At 42.4% G+C, this 21,594-nt stretch overlaps 1 protein-coding gene across 1 annotated transcript in view; it reads right to left on the reverse strand.

Annotated features, from left to right (window-relative positions):
• COL6A5 (collagen type VI alpha 5 chain) overlaps window positions 1-21,594 on the reverse strand; it is a 137,028-nt gene that overhangs the window by 11,286 nt on the left and 104,148 nt on the right. The window contains exons 37-38 of the mRNA XM_017346727.3: window positions 21,073-21,281; window positions 1,810-2,499 (exon numbers count right to left, since the gene is read on the reverse strand). Of these exons, the coding sequence (XP_017202216.2) occupies window positions 1,810-2,499; window positions 21,073-21,281 (899 nt within the window). The remainder of the gene's footprint in view (window positions 1-1,809; window positions 2,500-21,072; window positions 21,282-21,594) is intronic.

Genomic DNA, 21,594 nt, shown 5'->3' on the forward strand with positions numbered 1-21,594 from the left:
GTTCTAGTCCCGGTCGGGGCGCCGGATTCTGTCCCGGTTGCCCCTCTTCCAGGCCAGCCCTCTGCTGTGGCCAGGGAGTGCAGTGGAGGATGGCCCAGGTGCTTGGGCCCTGCACCCCATGGGAGACCAGGAAAAGCACCTGGCTCCTGGCTCCTGCCATCGGATCAGCGCAGTGCGCCGGTCACAGCGCGCCGGCCGCGGCAGCCATTGGAGGGTGAACCAACGGCAAAAGGAAGACCTTTCTCTCTGTCTCTCTCTCTCACTGTCCACTCTGCCTGTCAAAAAAAAAAAAAAAAAAAAAGCCCTATGGGAAAATGGAATTACAAGACAGTCTGGGGTGGTGTTTAGTGTAGTGGTCAAGATGCTGGTTAAGATGCCCAGGTCTAATACTGGAGTGCTTGGGCTTGATGCCTGGATCCAGCTCCTGACTTCAGCTTGATGTTAATGCAGATCCTGGGAGGCAGCAGGAGATGGCTCAGTGGCCCGGTCCTTGTCACCCAATGTAAGAGAGACTTAGATTGAATTCTCAGTTCCTGGCTTCTCCCAAGAAGCCTGATAAATGGGGCATTTTGGATATGAAACAGCAGATGTGGGCTCTCTCTCTACTTGTCAAATAATAAAAAAAATTTCCAAAAGCAAGTTTATTTTGACACACCAAATTTTGAAACCCATGCATTTTTTTCCCGGAATGCACATTTTCCATGAACTTTTTCAAGACTCCCTCATACAATGGCAATTGGGTAAAAAGTTCCCACTCTGCATTTCACAGGCTTTTGCTATAATTCAGGGACATATCCTAATTCCTATCATTTGCTTCTTTCACTGTAAAAGGATGTTCTTTCTAGAAGACCCCATTACTATTGAAATCATTTGCCCTATTTGTCTTGGGGTTAAGAGAAGGCACTGTTGTGTGCCTGCTACTAAATGTAACTTCAATCTTCCAACGTTGTTAAGGCATACATGAGCTCTGGGCTGTGTAAGTGCCAGAGAGCCACATCCCTTTAACAGTGGCTACAACAGCCATTCCATGTGGCCTCTGTTCCATTCCAAATTCCCAGTACAGGCCAGGACTTATCTGATGCTACATGAAATGCTAAAATCACAACACAGGGTCAGAGGCTGGAGCAGCCACTCTCAAAGCCCCTATAGGCAAAGACATCCTTAATAATCCCTGTGTGGGTGTGTCTGAGACACCTGCCCAGGGCAGAGGCTCCAGAAGAGACTTGCGCCAATGACTCACAAGAACTGAAGCAGGACAAAGTTCATTTATAATGACCAGGGAAAATCAAAATCCTTGGAGCAGGTGGAGGACAGTGGCAGTGGGATGCTAATTATTGCCTTGCTAAGGGTTTGGAAATTAAAGTACAGTTTAATGGACAAGAGCACAGCTCTGGGGTAGGATGTGTGGGGTGGAGTCTAGAATTTACCATTTATTAGTTGTGATCTTGTGACCAATCTCTTAATAGTTCTAAACCTTTGTTTCTTCACTTGTAAAATGGAGCTACAAACACATGGCTTTGAGGGCTGCCAGATAAATAAATGATACAACCCACTGGAAGAACCTGGCACATGATCAACACTCAGAGATTAGGGTTATAGGACGGGTTTCACCATTTGGGGGATTTCTTGGCAAAAACCTTGACAGTGCAGCAGCTCGGCTCAAGGTCAAAAAGACCTGGGATTGTATCCTACACACTCACGCTGCATTGCTCTTAACTGAATTGCACAGTGCTTCATCAAGTATGTTGATGGACTGTACACAGAAAATGAATCTCTTGCAAAAGCCACAGTAAAGCTTGAACGACTTACGTCGGATGGAATGGACAAAAGGTCTGACAAACTTGATAACATAGCTGAAATCTGGCTTGTGGGTCCGGCCAAGCTGGACGAGGTGATGATCCAGCGGGTGGCTGGCTAATTCCTCTAACTCCTCCTCATTGTGTGTAGGACCAAAGGAAAACACAAATATGGTGTAGCCTTGACACTTGGCTCTCAGAGACACATTTCTTAAGACTTCCTTGTCTATAGGATTGGTTTCACCGGCAGATATTATAAAGATAACTTTGTTTTTCCTCAGGTTGGGGGTTCCTACAAAGACATTGTCGATAGTCCACTGCAGGGCATGGCCAGTAAAAACATCTCCATTGAGCTGTTGCAGAGATTCTTGGAGATGGCGTTTCATTTGGTCTCTACTATTGTAGGTAATCAAATCGAATTCCAGGTAGGCAGGGCATTCTTCCGTGTTGGGCATGTAGCCTGGGGGAGAGTAGCTGAGCACAGCCACTCTGTCTCCTAAGGTGGAGGTCAGCGGGTAGGGGGTGATGTGAAAGTAATCAAGCACTGAGGTTATGAAAGCTTTCACTTCCTTAAATTCATCATCTCCTACTCTTTGGGAGGCATCTATGAGGAATGCCACATCCATGTAATATTCTTGCAAAGAGACATCTCCAGGTTCAAAAGTAAGACTTGATTCTTCTTTTCTGCCATAATATTCATGCCCTGCAACAGATAACTCAAGTCACTCTTCTAAGTAGGAGGACAAACTCAAAACTACCAGCCGTGGATGGCAAATATATGACGTGGGGTGTTGCCATCCTTCATTCCCACACACAGGGCAGACATCAATGATCACTCACAGTAGTTGCCAGGTGCATTTTCCAACTCTGTCTCCACATAGTGCATAGTATATGGAGAGCTATTATCATTTGACAGATGTTGTCTCATGAGAAGATGCAAGACATGCTAACCCTTCTCAGGTCAATGTCAAAAGCTTTATTTATACCCCAGCTATCTTAATGCTATGCAAGATAAGAAACATACAATCATTTTTAGTGTACCCCACTAAAATTTTGGTTACTGGGTTGCATAAGATTTAGTTACAATGCAATGACACCAAGAACAGATGTCAAAGTTACATTTCTTTGTGGAACAAACACACACATACCTTAATACACGTGTTCCTAATGTTCACACTGAGTGATGTCAAGTAACTGCTGACTTCTGAATCTAAATGCTAAGATGTAACATATTCCACGCCTTTTGGTGCTCAAAGTGCCATGGAAAATAAGGAGCTTGCACCGTAATACAAGTTGACTCTATTACCAAGCACACCAGTTAGTTCAGCTGACTGTTTTGTAGGGATGTCTGGGTGTGTAGCACATCTTCCTCAGTGTCGGGACACTCTGATGCAAGCTTATCCTGCTGCATACCAGCAGGATCATGAAACCTGTCCACAGTTATGGAAATGAGGGCTGCCTTGGTGAGGTCTCGTAAGCTCAGAAAGACAGCAGGGACCTGCACTGTGGTGCAGTGGGTTAACGCCCTAGCCTGAAGCAAGGGCATCCCATTTGGGCATCGGTTCTAGTCTTGGCTGCTCCATTTCCGATCCAGCTCTCTGCTATGGCCTGGAAAGGCAGTAGAAGATGGCCCAAGTCCTTGGGCCCCTGCATCCGTGTGGGAGACCCGAAAGAAGCTCCTGGCTCCTGGCTTTGGATCGGCGCAGCTCCAGCTGTTGTGGCCAATTGGGGAGTGAGCCATCAGATAGAAGACCTCTCTCTCTTCTCTCTCTCTCTCTCTTTACCCTCTCCTCTCTCTGTGTAACTTTGACTTTCAAATAAAAAAATAAATCTTAAAAAAAAAAAAAGCAAGTAGATGTCCACGTTCTTCTCTTTTATGATGAAATAAGTGTGTTGATGAACCTAAACAAGCACTAAGTACATTTCTCTCCAGCAAGAAATTATTGATCACTATTTCCGCTCAATATTTTATTAGATGCTTTTACATTTATTATTTTATTTAATTGCCACAAGTAAATTGATTAACCTGTATTAATGCTATAAAGCTTAATATTAAATAGAAACACAAAACATTCAGCACTGGGTGATATTATTAACAGGGAAAATGCTTTATTAGCTGACTTATGAATGTTCGGTGAACCCTGAATTCCTGGGGTAAAAAAAAAAACTCACATTATCTTTTTTTATCTATCATTGGATCTGATTTGTTAAAGTTTCGTCTATGTCCACAGGAATTGTAGTCTGTAATTTCTCTTTCATGTGATATCTTTGTCTGGTTTTGGTATCAGGGTAATCTGACCTAAAAGAAAGAAATATTCCCTCCTCTTCAATTTTCTGGAAGAGTTTGTATAGAATTGGTGTTATCTCTTCCTTAACTGTTTCCATAATTCTGTCAGCAAAATCATTTGTGCCTGGAATTTTCTTTATGAGAAGGTCTGAACTTCAAATTAAACCACTTTATTTGGTATAGGCTGTTTAGGCTATTTCTTCTTGAGTGAGCTTTGGTAATTTGTGCATTGCAAAAAATTTGTGTATTTTATCAAAGTGTTCTTATATGAGAAAGAATTGTTCTTACATAAGATTCCCTGGTTATGCTTTTAATATGAGTAAAATGTATTTTCTCTCTCATTCCTCACATTGCTTATTTATGTCTTTCCTTTGTTCCTGGTTAGTTTGATTACAGATCTACCAACTTTATTGATCTTTTAAGAGAAACAATTTTTGAGCTTATTGATTTTTCTCTATTGTTTTTTCTCTTTTTCTATTCCATTAAATTTCCACTTTAACTCTGGCACTTTTTTTCTGACTATATCTTGGGTTTAATTTATTTTTACTTTTCTGATGTCTTAAGGTACAAGTTGAATTCAGTGATTTGAAACCTTTATTCTTTACCATTACAGGCATTTAAGGATATAAATTTCCTAAGTACTGCTTTAGTTAAATATCACAAATTCCTGCATACTTATTTCATTTCATTCATTTCAAAATACTTTCTAGTTCTATGTTTGATTTCTTCCTTGATCATGGTTTTTTTATAACTGCCTTTATTTAATTTTCAAATACTTGAAGATTTTTCAAAGATTATTGTGCCACTCATTTTTAATTCATTTCTACTCAGGGCAGAGGACATGCTTTGTATGATTTGAATTCTTTAAAATTTGGAGTATTATTTTATGGCCCACAATATGGTCTGTTTGGATAACTGCTTCATGTGTACTTGAAAAGAATGTGTGTTCTACTGTTGGGTGCAAAGTTCTATAAATTAGATCAAACTAGTTGATAGTGTGTTCAAGTGTATTACATTCCTGCTGGCCTTCCGTCTACTTTTTCTATAAATTTCTTCAAGAGATCCTTGAGACACACTGATACTGTTTTAATTTTTTAAAAACTTTTTTCCTCTGTTTCATTTTGGATAATTTCTATTACTACATCCCCAAGTTCACTAATTCCTTTGCTTTGCCAAATCTCATCTGCTATCAGTATTATCCGGTGTATTGTTCATTCTAGACATTAAGGTTTTCATCTCCACAAATTCCATTTTAGTCATCTTTTTATACCCTCCTATCTCCACTGCACTTTTAAACATATGGAATATAGCTATAATAACTGTATTAATATCTCTGCTAATTCTCAAACCTGTGTCAGTTCTGGTTTGGTTTTGAGTGATTCTGTTCTTCATTGTGAATCATGTCTTCCTTCTTTCTATGGCAGACATTGTGAAGTGTTCCTTCTGGGGTGTGGGATACTCTCATATTCTTATCAATATTCATGTGCTTTCTTCCGGGAGGCAGTTAAACTACTCAGAACTTTGGATCCTCTGAAGTCTTGCTGTTACAATTTGTTAGGCAGATCCACAGCAGTGCTTCACTTGGCACTATTTCCTACTCTCCAGATGAGACCATTCTGAGCTTTCTCTCTGTATTCTGTGAGTTATGTGACTCTCCAGGCTTCCTGGTCTCTGTGAGCAATCGGCACTGTGTTCTCCTCCTTGGGGATGGTCCATTCCCTGGTCACACATCATTTCTGCCTGTCATGTGCCATCAGTTCCCTGCTGAATAACACAGGGAGACCCTGCAGATCTCTTGGATGCCCTGTACAGCTTCTCATCTCTGGATTTCTGTCTAAATTCTCAGCTCTGCGTCTCCCTGTCCTCTCAGCCCTGTCTCTTTCTCTCCAGGTGCTCACTCAGGCTCGACCTGAACTGAAGTTATCCTTCTCACAACATGACCTAGAGACATCCTCTTGGAGGCAAGAGAACCCATCAAACAGTTCACGTCCTTTGCTTCTCATCTCTTGGGATTACTGTCTGTCATTTCCTGATGTCCAATGTCTTAAAAACTGCACTATCTCTCTCTCACACACACACACGTGAGGGCATTTCAAATGTACAATACCTTTTAATTTCATTTCTATAAACCTTTTCAGATTTTTTGTAGTTTACAAGAAACTCACTGGCATCTATACACAAAAGAATAGTAAAAGTAGATGGATGGGAAAAGAAGCACCCTGCCAACACTGATAAAGTTACATTTAATATACTAATTTTGGCATCATCTTTATGTGAGGGTATTGTGCTGGCCTCTACTTAATCCAGAAACCTATTATTTAAGGTGTACAAACTTTTTATTTGCATTTCATAAATACAAATTTAGGAACACAGTGATTCTTCCCACCCTACCTTAATTCCCTGCCCCAAAACTCCAACCCTTCTTCCTCCTCCCTCTCCTATTCCCATTCTTATTTTTTACTAAGATCTATTTTCTTTCTTTCTTTTTTTTTTTTTACAGGCAGAGTGGACAGTGAGAGAGAGACAGAGAGAAAGGTCTTCCTTTTGCCGTTGGTTCACCCTCCAATGGCACCGCGCTGATCCAATGGCAGGAACCAGGTACTTATCCTGGTCTCCCATGGGATGCAGGGCCCAAGCACTTGGGCCATCCTCCACTGCACTCCCTGGCCACAGCAGAGAGCTGGCCTGGAAGAGGGGCAACCGGGACAGAATCCGGCGCCCCGACCGGGACTAGAACCTGGTGTGCCGGCGCCGCAAGGCGGAGGATTAGCCTAGTGAGCCGCGGCGCCGGCCTACTAAGATCTATTTTCAATTAACTAAATAAACATAAGATTAACCCTAACTAAGTAAACAGTTAAACAAATAGTATGATTAAAAAAAAAAAAACTGTTCCTCAACAGTCAAGACAAGGGATGTTCAAAGTCATTGTGTCTCAAAGTGTCCACTTCATTTCTATAGATTAGCTTTTAGGTGCTCTATTAGTTACCACATATCAGGGAGAACATATGGTCTTTGTCTTTTTAGGACTGGCTTATTTCACTAAGTATGTTTTTCAGTTGCATCCATTTTGTTGCAAATGAAAGGATTTCTTTCTTTTTTTGTTGTTTTTTTTTTTTGTTAATCACTGTGTAGTATTCCATGGTGTATATATACCATAATTCCTTTATCTAGTCTTTTTTTTTTTTTTTTTTTTTGACAGGCAGAGTGGACAGTGAGAGAGAGACAGGGAGAAAGGTCTTCCTTTTGCCATTGGTTCACCCTCCAATGGCCGCTGCTGCCAGTGCGCTGAGGCCAGTGCACCGCGCTGATCCGATGGCAGGAGCCAGGTGCTTCTCCAGGTCTCCCATGGGGTGCAGGGCCCAAGCACTTAGGCCATCCTCCACTGCACTCCCTGTCCACAGCAGAGAGCTGGCCTGGAAGAGGGGCAACTGGGACAGAATCCGGCACCCCAACCAGGACTAGAACCCAGTGTGCCGGCGCTGCAGGCGGAGGATTAGCCTATTGAGCCACGGCGCCAGCTACCTTTATCTAGTCTTAAGTTGATGGACATCTGGGTTGATTCCATATCTTAGCTATTGTGAATTGAGCTGCAATAAACATAGGGGTGCAAATAACCTTTGATATACTGCTTTCTTTTCCACTTGGGTAAATTCCCAGGAGTGGGATGGCTGGGTCATGTGGTAGGTCTATATTCAGATTTCTGAGGTATCTCCATACTGCCTTCCTCAGTGGCTGTACTGGTCTACATTCCCAACACTGAATTAGGGTACCTTTTCCCCCACATCATCGCCAGCATTTATTGTTTGTTGATTTCTGTATGAAAGTCATTCTAACAGGGCTGAGGTGTCACCTCATTATGGTTTTTATTTTCATTTCCCTGATGGCTACTGATCCTGAGCATTTTTACATGTGTCTGTTGGCCATTTGGATTTCCTCTTTTGAAAAATGCTTGTTCAAGTCCTCTGCCCATTTCGTAACCAGATTGTTTTGTTATTGTGGAGTTTCTTTAGCTCTTTATATATTCTGGATATTAATCCTTCATCAGTAACAGAGTTTGCAAATAGTTTTTCCCATTTGGTCGGTTACCTCTTCATTTTGCCGAGTGTTTCATTTGTAGTGCAGAATCTTCTCAATTTGATGCAATCCCATTTGTAAATTTTGGCTTTGATTGCCTGTGCTTCTGGGGTCTTTTCCAAGAAGTCTTTGCCTATGCCAATGTCTTGCAGGGTTTCTGCGATGTTCTGTAATAATTTGAAGGTATCAGGTCATAGATTTAGGTCTTCAATCCATCTCGGGTGGATTTTTGCATAACATGTAAGGTAGGGGTCTTGCTTCATACTTCTGCATGTAGAGACGAGTTTTCTGAGCAGCATTTGTTAAACAGACTGTCCTTGCTCCAGGAATTGATTTTAGCTCCTTTGTCAAAGATAAGTTGGTTGAACATGCATGGATTGATTTCTGGAGTTTCTATTCTTTTCCATTGGTCTGTCCAACTGTTTTTGTGCCAGTACCAGGCTGTTTTGATTACTGAGGGAAGTTTGATTACAATGTGTCAATATGAAGATCTCTTCTGTTCATGTCTACTAGGAGTTCTGTGTGCTTCTTGTACTTGGAAGTTGCTTTCTTTCCCCCAAACTGGGAGTTTTCTGTAATTATTTCAATAAAAAGACCCTCTAATCCATTCTCTCTCTTCATGCCTTCAGGAACTCCTAAGACTTGTATGTTGGGTTGTTTGATAGTATTCCATAAATCTCCAATACTGTTTTTAGTTTTTCTAATTTCGTGTTCTCTTTTTATTTTTGGTCTGCCAGTAAAATTTCCAGAGATTGTATTCCAACTTGGATATTCTTTCTTCTGCCTCACCAAGTCTGTTGTTAAGGCTTTCTAGCACATTTTTCATTTGCTCTATTGAATTCTTCATTTCATTTTGATTTCTCTTTAAAATCTCAATTTCATGGTAAAAATTTTCACTCATGTCATGCATGGATTTCTTTAATTTGTGGATTTGCTTCTGATGACTTCTAAGTAATCCTACAATCATTTTTTTGAATTCTGTTTCCAACATTTCATCAATTTCTTCATCCTCATATTCTATTATTGAAGTGTTGTGTTCTTTAGGGGACATCATGTTGTCTTTCTTAGTCTTGTTTTTGAATTTCTTTCTGTGTTTATTTTTCATCATTTGTGGAGATACTTGTTGGGTTTAATTCCCCCTCTGATGGTTTTTAATCTTTGGACTATCCCTTTGTGGCTTAGTGGATTGTCTGCTTTTTCAGTGACTACCCAGAGGCAACTGCTGAGTGTGGCCAGAGAGCTCCGTCCAGTACTCCAGTGTGAGGGGAGTTCCCAAGGTTATATCCAAGTTGGGCATGGAAATCTCCTCTTTTTTTTTTTTATCAGAGGGGAGTGTTTGAGCAGCTCTGTTGACATAGTCTCACATTCACCTCCTCTCCTCCAAGGTGACCAACACCTGGGCAGCAGCTCTAGTGGGTGCAATATTCACCTGCACTCCCACAAGAACCATACAAAGGATCTGTGCAATCATCATTGTCAGCCGAGATCCCACAGCAATGACCCTCCCTAGGCAGTCAGGGAGCTCTGAGCATGTGGAGCTGCCCACAGCGACTGCCCAGAGATCCAACCATACCCTTCACCCTCCCACACAGCCACAGTGTTTCCACACTCCCAGTACACCAGGCTAGCACAGTCACGGGCACCCAGGTACCTGCCAGTTCTCCCAACCATACTCAAGCATCTCCTCTCGGCTGTCCGTTGGGCATGTGGACACAAACTGTTGCAGCTGTTACACATGTCCAAAATGGCGACCCTCTCTCAACTAGCTACAGGACGCCATTGTTGGGTGGTCAGATAGAGAGAAGTGTTCCCCTTTTTCTTCCTCTAGTTTTGCAGGTACACAGTCCCCTACAGGGCTCCAAGCCAGACTCTCACCAGGCTCTACCCGCAGCTGTATCACCAGTGGCTTGGGCTGCTGCAGTCTGGTCTCACCTCACTCTCCAAAGCTGGTGCTGAGGCTCCTGGCTGCTGGGGTCTTGTGATGTGTCTGTGTTCATGCTGCCACTCCACACCTTCCACACAGATCCACAGCATCCCTCTATCTTGTGTGGAGTTCCCACTGCAGTTTTCTTCCTGACTCTTCTCTGAGATTGGACTCTCTCCACTTTTTTTTTTTTTTAAATGATCTTCCCCTAGACTAGAGAAGTAGCTCTACAAATTTTTTAAAGAACCCTCATGGGTATCCTTGAACATGAGGGATCTTCAAAGAGCTGATGGAAATGTGCATCATCTTTTAATTCCATTTTCTATGCAACATTTGAAGTATATACAATTATTTCAGTTCAATGGCAAACCCTGTTTTGGATTCTACATTTGGCAATGGCAATAAGTGATGACTATCCATTTTGTTTGAATGCCTCATGTTCCTTCCTTCTCACAAAGGACTAAGAATTGATCATATGTGTACCAGAGCATCTCTTTATTACTACCCTTCTACTACTATAACAGGACTTTGCATTCCACAAGCATGTTTGAAATTTATGGGCCTCTCATTTTTCACCAGGAACCCAGTTTCAAACTCTTCTGAGGATTTATTATCAAAATGGAGGTCCCTGATTAAACCACTACAAGAAACTAGACATTGAAGACAATGGCATATATTTTATATTCTTCTTTTCTGTCAATGTTACATAATGTGCCTCACCACCAAACATATTCACAGAGCTCTCAGCCATAGTGTGAACATTAATTTTTTTTTGAATTCACAATCCTGTATTTGATTTACTATTGCCTGTGTTGCCACCAAGATCTCTGTTTTCCAATGACAGTGTTTTTCATTTTAAAAAGGATAACTGGGGCCGGCACCATGGCTCACTTGATTAATCCTCCACCTGCAGTGCCAGCATCCCATATGGGAGCCAAGTTCTAGTCCAGGTTGCTCCTCTTTCAGTCCAGCTCCCTGCTGTGGCCTGGGAGGGCAGTGGAGGATGGCCCAAGTGCTTGGGCCCCTGCACCTGCATGGGAGACCAGGAAGAAGCACCTGGCTCCTGGCTTCAGATTAGCACAGCACCGGCCATAGTGGCCATTTGGGGGGTGAACCAACGGAAGGAAGACCTTTCCCTCTGTCTCTCTCTCACTGTCTATAACTCTACCTGTCAAACAATAATAATAAAAAAGAATAACCAATGCACTTTGTTAAAGCATACAAAAATATTGCATGAATGTTCTCAGAAGAGAGGAAAGGTTAATTTATCATGTCTGTGGAATACTTTCCATGCACACCCAGAAATACTGTTGGTTTTTTTTTCCAAAGTATCTAGAACTATTTTCAAAATAGGTGCATTTCATCTGCTAAATCTGTAAAAATAGGTTCCCTCCATACTTAAAGGATTAGCATGATTCTCCAAGGAGCTACATGTAGAGGATTGTGCCTTAAAAACTCAAGAATTTAGTCAAACGTAAGATGTGATCATTCTACTTTGAGTCTAAATTCATCTTACTGAGGGAGTCAAGACCTTCACAAATATTTTCTTTCAAGAGGACCTGGCAGAAGTGTGAATCAAATATACACATACCTCACAGTGATGCTGTGTGTTTTCTGGAAATGTCAGCCAAGTCACATTCCCATCTTCAACTCTGCAGAAGAATTTCCTCAGAATGGCAGGGGAGAGAGGAAGAACTGGCTCGATGTCTTGTGCACAAGACTTGGACAGAAACAGGGATCTGGTTGGATTTCCACGGAAGCACCCCCAGAGATTAGCCCAATTTTGGCCAACGCATGAAGCCACAGTGTCAAGTGTGCTCCAGTAACTTTAGGGAAAAGCGGGAAGTGGAAAGAAAATTTAGGGAGAAAAGAGAGTCTAAGGACTTGAGCCATTTGGCCTGGGATTAGTTGGGCTGTGAGGCAGCTGTATTGTCTGTCATGGAGTTTGTTGGAATCTCAAGAGTGCAGGAGTTATCCAATGCTCTGCCTTTGAATTTGTCCAGGGGCCAAAGTTAGCCGTATGTTCTCCACAGGGAAGCCACATGTACAATTGGGGCTATTTTATGTGTAAGTTTCTGTCCAGATGAACTGTAGCTGATATTTTTCAAGTGAAATATTTTTTTATAATGACTTCCCATTAAGTTGTCAATGCTTAGTTTTTGCTTTTCTACTTTCTGACTACACAATTGAGCATTCTGTTTGCTCCACGTCATGGATTCAACTCTACACATCTCCTCTTGTTTAACTTTCCTTATTGCACTTGAAAAGCTGGGATTATCATCATTCCCATTTTACAGATGAGACAACTAAGGTTTGGAGAGAGTGAATGGCTGGGCCAAGAAATAACACCTGGTAAATGGCAGAGGCAAGATTTGACCCCAGCACTAACTCCTTCGGAAGAACTGGTCCCCAGACATGAGGGTGGAGCAGAAATATTTAGGCACAGGTTAACAGGCTCATTAAAGGCCTTGGGGCCTGGCTGAAGAACAGTTTCCAGTCAGTTGCTATTCCTTCTGACTGAAGCCACTAGAAAATATTTTCTTCCAAAATTAGGCAGTTGTCAGGGCTGGGGCTGTGGCATAGTGAGCTAAGCCTCTGCCTGTGGCACACAGGCATCCCATTTGGGCACTGGTTTTAGTCCGGGCTGCACCTCTTCTGATCCAGCTCTCTGCTATGGCCTGGGAAAGCAGCAGAACATGACTCAAGTCCTTGGGCCCTTGCACCCATGTGGGAGACCCGGAAGAAGCTCCTGGCTTTGGATTAGCTAAGCTTCACCCATTGTGGCCATTTGGAGAGTGAACCAGCGGATGGAGGACCTATCGCTCTGTCTCTCCCTGTCTGTAACTCTACCTCTCAAATAAATAAGTCTTCTTAAAAGAAAATTAGGTAATTTTATGAATTAAATAAAATCTGAGTTGAGTCCTATCTCTACCATAAGTTTACCCTGTGGGCCCTGTGACATCATCTAAAATGTGGCAATAATAAACTATAATCTTACAAGGCTTTTGAGAGAATTAAATCAAGTTTGCACATGCCTAGCATACCCTCATGTCCTCCACAAATACAAGTCTAGAAGGACACAAATAGAGAAGTTTCAATCATCAGAATACCCTAGAAAGAAGAGGTTTCAAAAAGCTCATTGGAAAAGAAATTAAAAGATAAGTCTATTTTGGTACCAAAAATGAAATCCATATATGGGTTTTTCATAGTATGTATTTCCATTAATTTTTTGAGGATCCTCATATTCTGAAAACCATAATTTCCATAAGAAAAAAATGTACAACCAGTTAGCATAGCATAGCATAGCATAGCGCGCGTGTGCGCGTGCACACACACACACACTCACACACACACACAGGCAGAGTTAGTAGAAAGCAGAAAGCTCATCCTGTTGTGTTTGTACACTCTTCATCTCTGAGGAGCTGGCAAGAAGTTACATAGCTCTCTCTTCACACCACTGACCCAGGCCTCTCCTCCCCCCGCCTGACCAGACCACTGGTCAAGTTTTCAGGGCACGAGCTGGGGCAGTAGAGGAGGCAGTCACAGGCTGCATGCATATGACTCTGAGTCATTGGTTTGATTCCAAAGGTAAATACAGACATTTAAAATTCTTTTGTTTGACTGTAAAATGTCCTCTTTTCCCATGTGCCTGAACAAGTAGGAATGCCCTTTGGTTTTAATGGAAATATTTTGTGCTTCATGCCTCTTGATGAGTTTATAAATAGGTTTTTGAAATATTAAGTTTAGAAAACACAATTGTGCCACCCCAAAAGATGGTATGATTCAATTTATTCTCAGTTTTGGCAACTGGATAGATTCTTGCTTGTAACTGCAAAAAAAAAAAAAAAAAATGCCATCACTGAGCAACACAACATACATAGTTAAAGATCGGTGTTTTGTGCTGATGATCAGACATTTCAGTCCTGGCTCTGTTACTTACAAGCTCTGCGACTTTGCATGAGGCTCTTAGCCTTTGCATCAGGGCTCTTGTCTGTAAAGCACTTTACTAGTAGGTTTTTGTGAAGAGTAAATGGAATCCTGTATAGCAAGTGCTTATGTGACGCTGACCAGTGGCACTCATGAGCACGCAGTGCTCAACAGTCTTTTCTTTTTTTTTTTTTTAATGTAAGGCTTCAAGAGCTGTTCTATGTGAACAAATACCATCCCCCAAAGCATCTCCTCATTGAACACACCATCATCACCATCACCATCACACTCTCATCATTACTGCCGCTTATAATAAGCATTTTTATTTTTTGGACACACAGAATATATCTGTCAGATCATTAAGCTTCTTATAAACAGGGCCTATATTTGAATCTTTTTAAATTTCCCTAACTACCCAAAGAGTCCAGCACAGGGATTAACTCAGATTAAGAGCCAATTACAGGCCGGTGCCGCGGCTCACTAGGCTAATCCTCCGCCTAGTGGCGCCGGCACACCGGGTTCTAGTCCCGGTCGGGGCGCCGGATTCTGTCCCGGTTGCTCCTCTTCCAGGCCAGCTCTCTGCTGTGGCCAGGGAGTGCAGTGGAGGATGGCCCAGGTGCTTGGGCCCTGCACCCCATGGGAGACCAGGAAAAGCACCTGGCTCCTGGCTCCTGCCATCGGATCAGCGCGGTGCGCCGGCCGCAGCGCGCCAGCCGCGGCGGCCATTGGAGGGTGAACCAACGGCAAAGGAAGACCTTTCTCTCTGTCTCTCTCTCTCACTGTCCACTCTGCCTGTCAAAAAATTAAAAAAAAAATAAAAAAAGAGCCAATTACATATTTGTAATATCAGAGTGCCTGAATGATCATGGAAAAATCCATGTAAATGATTAACAGAGTCCTTTCATATGGCAATCTCTGAGAGAGGGATGCCACCGCCACCACCACCATCACCACCATCAACATCACCCCACCCTCACCCCACCCTCATCACCGCCAACACCATCACCACCACCACCAATATTATCATCACCATATCCACCACCTGTGTCTGCCACAGCCATCAGCAACAGCAACACCTCTATACCATTATCCAAATGTCATCACCACCCACTCCTCACCTGTACCACCACTATCACCTAATGACACTTTAAGTTTGCAAGTTTTAGTCCCTTAGAAATGGGATCACATGAAATGCCAGTGTCATCAGTACTCCAGAACATTGTCTTAGTGCAACAAATGATCGCATACTGGAATTCTGAATACCCTAAACTGTGAGTTCACATTTGCCTTGTCCACATGTAAAATCTTCAGATAACCAAACTATGACAATATTTATAGCAAATTCTCCAGTAAAAGTCTACAGTTTAAATGTATAAGGAGACTCAGTTTATTCCCCCAAAGAGCATCCAGATGTTTGAGATTTCCTAAGGATTTCATGAAACATCATTAAAATTCAGAGTGATCCCGATTGCACAATTGATCTCTTCTTTGGCGAGTGTACTGACGTGAAAGTAAAACATTTAGCTGATATTCCATGGATGGCTCTGAGGCCAATTGTGCTGCATTTAATTCCACTAGATTTTAAAATTAGCAGCAGTATATATGCCTTGTTAACACTTGTGCACAGGCCAGAGCTAATCCTCCGCCTGCAGTGCCTGTACACAGGGTTCTAGTCCCGGTCGGGGCGCCGGATTCTGTCCCGGTTGCTCCTCTTCCAGTCCGGCTCTCTGCTGTGGCCCAGGAAGACAGTGGAGGACGGCCCAAGTGCTTGGGCCCTGCACCCACATGGGAGACCAGGAGGAAGCACCTGGCTCCTGGCTTCGGATCAGTGCAGCGCAACGGCCGTTAGCGGCCATTTGGGGGGTGAACCAACAGAAAAGGAAGATCATTCTCTCTGTCTCTCTCTCTCTCTCTCTCTCTCTCACTGTCTAACTTTGCCTGTCGAAAAAAAAAATACTTGTGCATGACAGCAAAAATTAGAAGCAAACTAAGTGTTCAAAAAGAAGTTAATGATTAAATATATTAATTCATTGGATGATATATTGTGAACATATTAAGCAAACCTAGTACAAAGCTTACAGCAATTTGGAAATATCAGGACGTAGTATTACATAAAAAGCAGGATGTACAATTGAATAAACCATGCAAATCTGTATGCCTCTAGAAAAACTGAAGAACATATTCCACAGGAAAAATAGCTCAGCTTACTAAATCATTGGAGACTTCGTATTCCATTTTCATCTGGTTTGATAGCACTTTTAGAAGTCTTTAAACAGTTACCAGAATCCTGGTGGAGCAATGGGCAAACAGTGAAAAACGCCTAGAGGCCGTGAGCACGTGTAGTGTGTCTGTGAGTCCTGAGCCCTTGTGGGCAGGAAATTTCTACAAAAACAGGATTTCTCACTGTAGACAGTGCGACCTGCTAGTTCTTTGTTGTAAGGGGCTGTCCCGTGCATTAAATTGTTCAGCAGTGCCACGGGCCTCCACCCACGGGGTTCCCATGGCATCCTCCATTTGCAACAACAAACGTCTCCACACACTGAAATACCTCCATGTGGGGCAGGATAGGGTAGAATTGCTCCCTAGATGAGGTATTAAATATCCTTACAATTCTATCATCGAATGATGTATTCAAAGTCAAAAGACCTATTGGCCCTTTTTAGTGTAAAAAGCTGGTTTTCAAATCAAAATAAGATTCATGTTAGAAAAATTAAAAAAGGAAAACAAAACTCATGAAAATTCCCTTGAGCATAATTCCAACTTAGTCTGAAGGGGGAGGTGTTATTTTTCATTTCTTAATGCATTCATTTCAAAGAGGATCAGTTAGAGTTGCCCTAAGGCCTGGGACTAAGTTTGGTTAGGTGGGTAGCTTTCATTACCAATCATCCTGTCCTCAGTAGATGAGTTGTATCTTAAATATTGGTTAATACAGTATCCTTGATGAAAGTGTTAGGCTCACCACTGGGTCAACAACTGCAGCTTAATTAAGCTACTCATTCTTCATTACATAATGCTCTCCATTGGAAAGCAATTACAAGGGTCTGCATCTTTCAAGGGATTTTATATTGCAGCTGTCATGGCCGAAGTGCCTGCCCGTATTTCCAAATAATCTTTACATATCTTTTTAAAAACGTATTTTTGTTAAATAGACGACAGAAGGTGGATGGATATTTTTGGATGAACAAAATGAAAGTATAAGCCTGGAACCCTTTGGAAATAGGAATTCTCGATTGTTTTTCTGCAATACTAGATAGACGATTGCTTTCTGCTCCATTGAAAGCACAGAGCAAACGTGGGTCAACAAAATAGTAGGATACACAATGGTTCTCCAACTTCAGCCTACATCCGAGTCACTGTGCTGCTGGTAAAGCTCAGACTGATGAGCCCCGCTCCAGAATTTCAGGTTCAAGATTAGAATGAGTGCCAAGAATATGTTTTTTTTTTTTTTCTGTTAAGTTCCCAGGTGATTCTAATGCTGCCAGTGTATGAACCACACTCTGAGATCACAGGCACATAGATCTCAAACTTGAGAGCAAACTTCACCCACAGTGGTTCTAGCTTTCTCTTCCCCAGTCACAGCTCTAAGTAGGAGACAAGGGTTCTGAGCAGGTGTAGGAGCCTGCACTGATGATGGGCCTCCCTGTGGTTTGGACACAGGTTGTCCTTGGGCTGTTCTCAGGAATGAGAAGGTCAGGAAAGGGGATGGAATTAAAGATGAACTCTGGGGCCAGCACTGGGGCATAGCAGGTTAAGCTGCATTCCATAGGGACATGGTTTAAGTCCCTGCTGCTCCACTTCCAATCCAGCTCCCTGCTAATGCATCTGGGAAAGCAGTGGAAGATGGCTCGAGTAATTGGGCCCTTGCACCCACGTGAGAATTTTGGAAGAAGCTCCTGGTTCCTGGCTCTAGTCTGGCCCAGCTCTGGTTGTTGCTGCCATTTGGGGAGTGAACCAGCAGGTGGAAGATCTTTCTGTCTCTCCATCTCTCTCGGCAACTCTGCTTTTCAAATAAATGAATAAATCTTTTTTTTTTTTTTTTAAAGATGAATTCTGCAAATCAGCTCAGTTGTGAAGAAGCAGAGGGCAAGGTGCAGGTAGAAGCTGTGCTTCTGGGAAACAGGGCACTGCACAACTCACCACCCACCCGCAAGTCCTGGGGGAACTAGCTACACCTTTCATGATTAAGATTCCTGACCTTCCCCAACACTCCCTCTTAGTTCCAGGGCAGGAAGATCAGCCATCAGCTGCAAGACTCTTACTATGAATGAGAAGAGAACTCAGCACATGGAGGTGTTTAGGAAAGTTATCAAGCTTTTATTTGTGCAAGACATCTGGAACTTATCAATGCTCATATCTCAGGGGCGGAAGAAAACATCTGGACTGCAGGTCACTCTCCAGAGAACAACATATTATGCAGAAGGTTCTCAGCAGGTTTGGACGACTGGTGTGTGTATGAGACAGAAAAAGAGAGAGAGAGTGAGAAAGACGGAGAGAAAGCGACAAGCACTAAGTCCCCTGAAGACACTTAGGATCTGAGACTCAGATTTACTTTAAAAGATAATGAACATATAGTATCCTTAAGTCTGACATGCTGGGGCTGGCGCTGTGGCACAGTGGGTTAATCCTCCACCTGCGGTGCCGGCATCCCATATGGGCGCAGGTTCTAGTCCCGGCTGCTCCTCTTCCAATCCAGCTCTTTGCTATGGCCTGGGAAAGCAGTGGAGGATGGCCCAAGTCCTTGGGCCCCTGTACCCACTTGGGAGACCGGGAAGAAGCTCCTGGCTCCTGGCTTTGGATCGGCCAGCTCCGGCCATTGCGGCCATCTGGGGAGTGAACCAACGGAAGGAAGACCTTTCTCTCTGTCTCTCCCTCTCACTGTCTGTAATTCTACCTCTCAAATGAATAAATAAAATCTTTTAAAAAAAAAGTCTGACATGCTCTCTGTTGGCAGCTCAACCAGACAAGATCCTCCAGAGAACTCCCAATTCACATCCATCCAGTGCAAGAGAAATTGTTTGTGGTGAGATGTGCATTCTCTTCCCTGCTAGAGCTACAAACAGTGATTCTTTAGCTCAGTTGGACCTTTGAGTGACTCTGAGAAACCAAATGAAAAGTCTGCCCTTCAGTAAGGCACACATTGAGAATGGCCACAAGCGCACCCGCCTGCCTGCCTGCCTTCTTCCCTGGCCGTCTCTCCCTCCCTGCCTCCCGCGCTTTCTCCGTGAGTGTTATCTCTGTCTTTCCGGGACAGGCTCACAGATCTGCGTCACTAGACTTTGTAATGCTTCCCTCTAACAGAGCGATGACAAATGACAGTTTGATATTCTAACACTGCCAAAACACTTTTTCTTCTTCTTTTTCTCCTTTTAAAAATCAAACCATTAAAAAATAAATGCCTGTGACTTGAAGGCTATTGTAATTCCCAGGTCATTAAAATGAACACACAAAAATTAACAACATCCATTAAGAAGGCTTAATTCTCTTTAAGCTATGCCCATATGGGAATTTTTAAAAAATATTTTAACTAAGAAACATACAAACCCGAATGCTTTATGGTACCACATGTGCCCAGTTCATTACGTCACTTTCTTTTTTTTTTTTTTTTTAGTTTTTATTTAATGAATGCATTTTTTTCATAGATACAACTTTAGGCTCTTTCCCCCAACACCGCCCCCCTCCCATCCCCTCTCTCTCCCTCTCCCATCTCCTTCTTCATTATGGTTCACTTTTATATACAGAGAACCAACTCCATGCTAAACATAGACTTCAACAATTTGCACCCATGCACACACACAACATATAGAGTACAGTTTGGGGAGAAAATTTGCAGTCGATTCTCATATTACAATTCATTAGGGACAGAGGTCCTACATGAGGAGCATGTGCACAGTGATTTCTATTGTTCCTTTAACAATTAACACTCCTATTTATGACGTCAGTGATCATCCGAGGCTCTTGCCACGGGCTGCCAAGGCTATGGAAGCCTTTTGTGACCATAGATTCCATCGGTATTTGGACACGGCCATGAGCAAAGTGGATGTTCTCTCCTCCCTTCAGAGAAGTCACGGCCTTTTAAGAAGCCTGATTTTTCAACTAATGATTGACTTCTTAATTCTTAATTGCAGCTTTCACACAGGTACGTTTGGTTGTTTTAAAGTCCAAATGTTTATATTTCGGGACTATGTGGACCTGAGTGTTGAACACACAAGAAAGGAAATGCATTGAAGGATGCAACTGAGAATGAACGACATAGCTCATTCCCACTACCAAGGAGAATGAACAACATAGTACAAGATTGGCCCCCTTTCCTCTCACACCACATATTCCAACCAGACACGAGGTGCTTTTAACACGACTGTTAAAAGGCTGGCCTTCTGACCACTTGAGTATTTTGAAAGACTGTAGATGCCCGGATGGAATGCCATACTGCTTTGGAATTTCACATTGTAGAATAAAAACACAGACACAATGCTGAGGGCTCTTATTTGCTGGCCACTCTTAGACTCTAACAACAGCTACTGCCTTGTTATCTAAGAGTACACAGCAGGCACCCATGGACTTCATGCTCCAGCATTTCTGGGTACCTCAAAAATCAAATTTGGGGGAGGGGACTTTAAAATGTTTGTGGAAAATGGAATTAAAACATAAGTTTATTTTAGTGCAAAAATATTTTAAATTTATGCATACTCCTATCTTGTCATGTAATCACAAATTCTAAGGTACTAGCCAGGCCGCCTCTTAAGTCATTTCAATCCCTCTTCACTCTGATGTCCTCTGGCCTGCCTTGCTCTATATCCCATTAGCTTTCTAACTGGGGGACCCCAAAGAAATCTAAAGTTTGTTGAGAACCTCAGGACATGTCAGACAGCTTCTGTGAGCAACCTCCCAAGTGGTGCCAGTCACCATTTACTTCTTAATTCTACTAAAAGCAGAAGCTGCCATCTTACATTGGAAAAATACAGATGCTTTCAATACCAGGCTTAATTTGTTTGGTTCTCTGCTACTGTTCAAATATGAGGATTCAGGCTACTTAAAACTTCCATTATGACTTTTCATTTCCTTACCAGGTGTGAGACTTGTAGTTCCAACAGATTCCTGATCATTTTCATAATTAATCACTAATTTCTGTGGGTCCACCATTTGGTTTGGAAGGTACACCAAATGGCCACCTCCATTGTCTTCCAACACAAAAGATGACTCTTTCCCAACATGTATTTCCTGGCCAATGAAGCTGGTCTCATCTGCAGAAATCTCACGTGGCTCATCAACAAATCTAGAAAAATAAAACAAAATTTTAGATGAGCCTGGCTAACTTTGGATAATACAAATAAAATATGCAAACAAGTTGAGTTATTCAATTATTTTTTAAAATAAAAAAATTTGGGTGGCGAAAATGTAAATTCATTTCAGTCACATCACTCATTAAAAGTAGTTATATTTATTTTTTAAAAACCTGATTGATAGATAAAAAAGAATTTCCATTTATGCTTCCTTTCCCCATATCTGCTTAATGGCCAATGAAGCACTATTTTGGAGTAAACCAGGTCTGATTTGTGCAGAGTTTTAGATAAATGACAAGAAACCAA

Source organism: Oryctolagus cuniculus, chromosome 4, assembly GCF_964237555.1.
Source record: "Oryctolagus cuniculus chromosome 4, mOryCun1.1, whole genome shotgun sequence".
Taxonomy (NCBI): Eukaryota; Metazoa; Chordata; class Mammalia; order Lagomorpha; family Leporidae; genus Oryctolagus; species Oryctolagus cuniculus.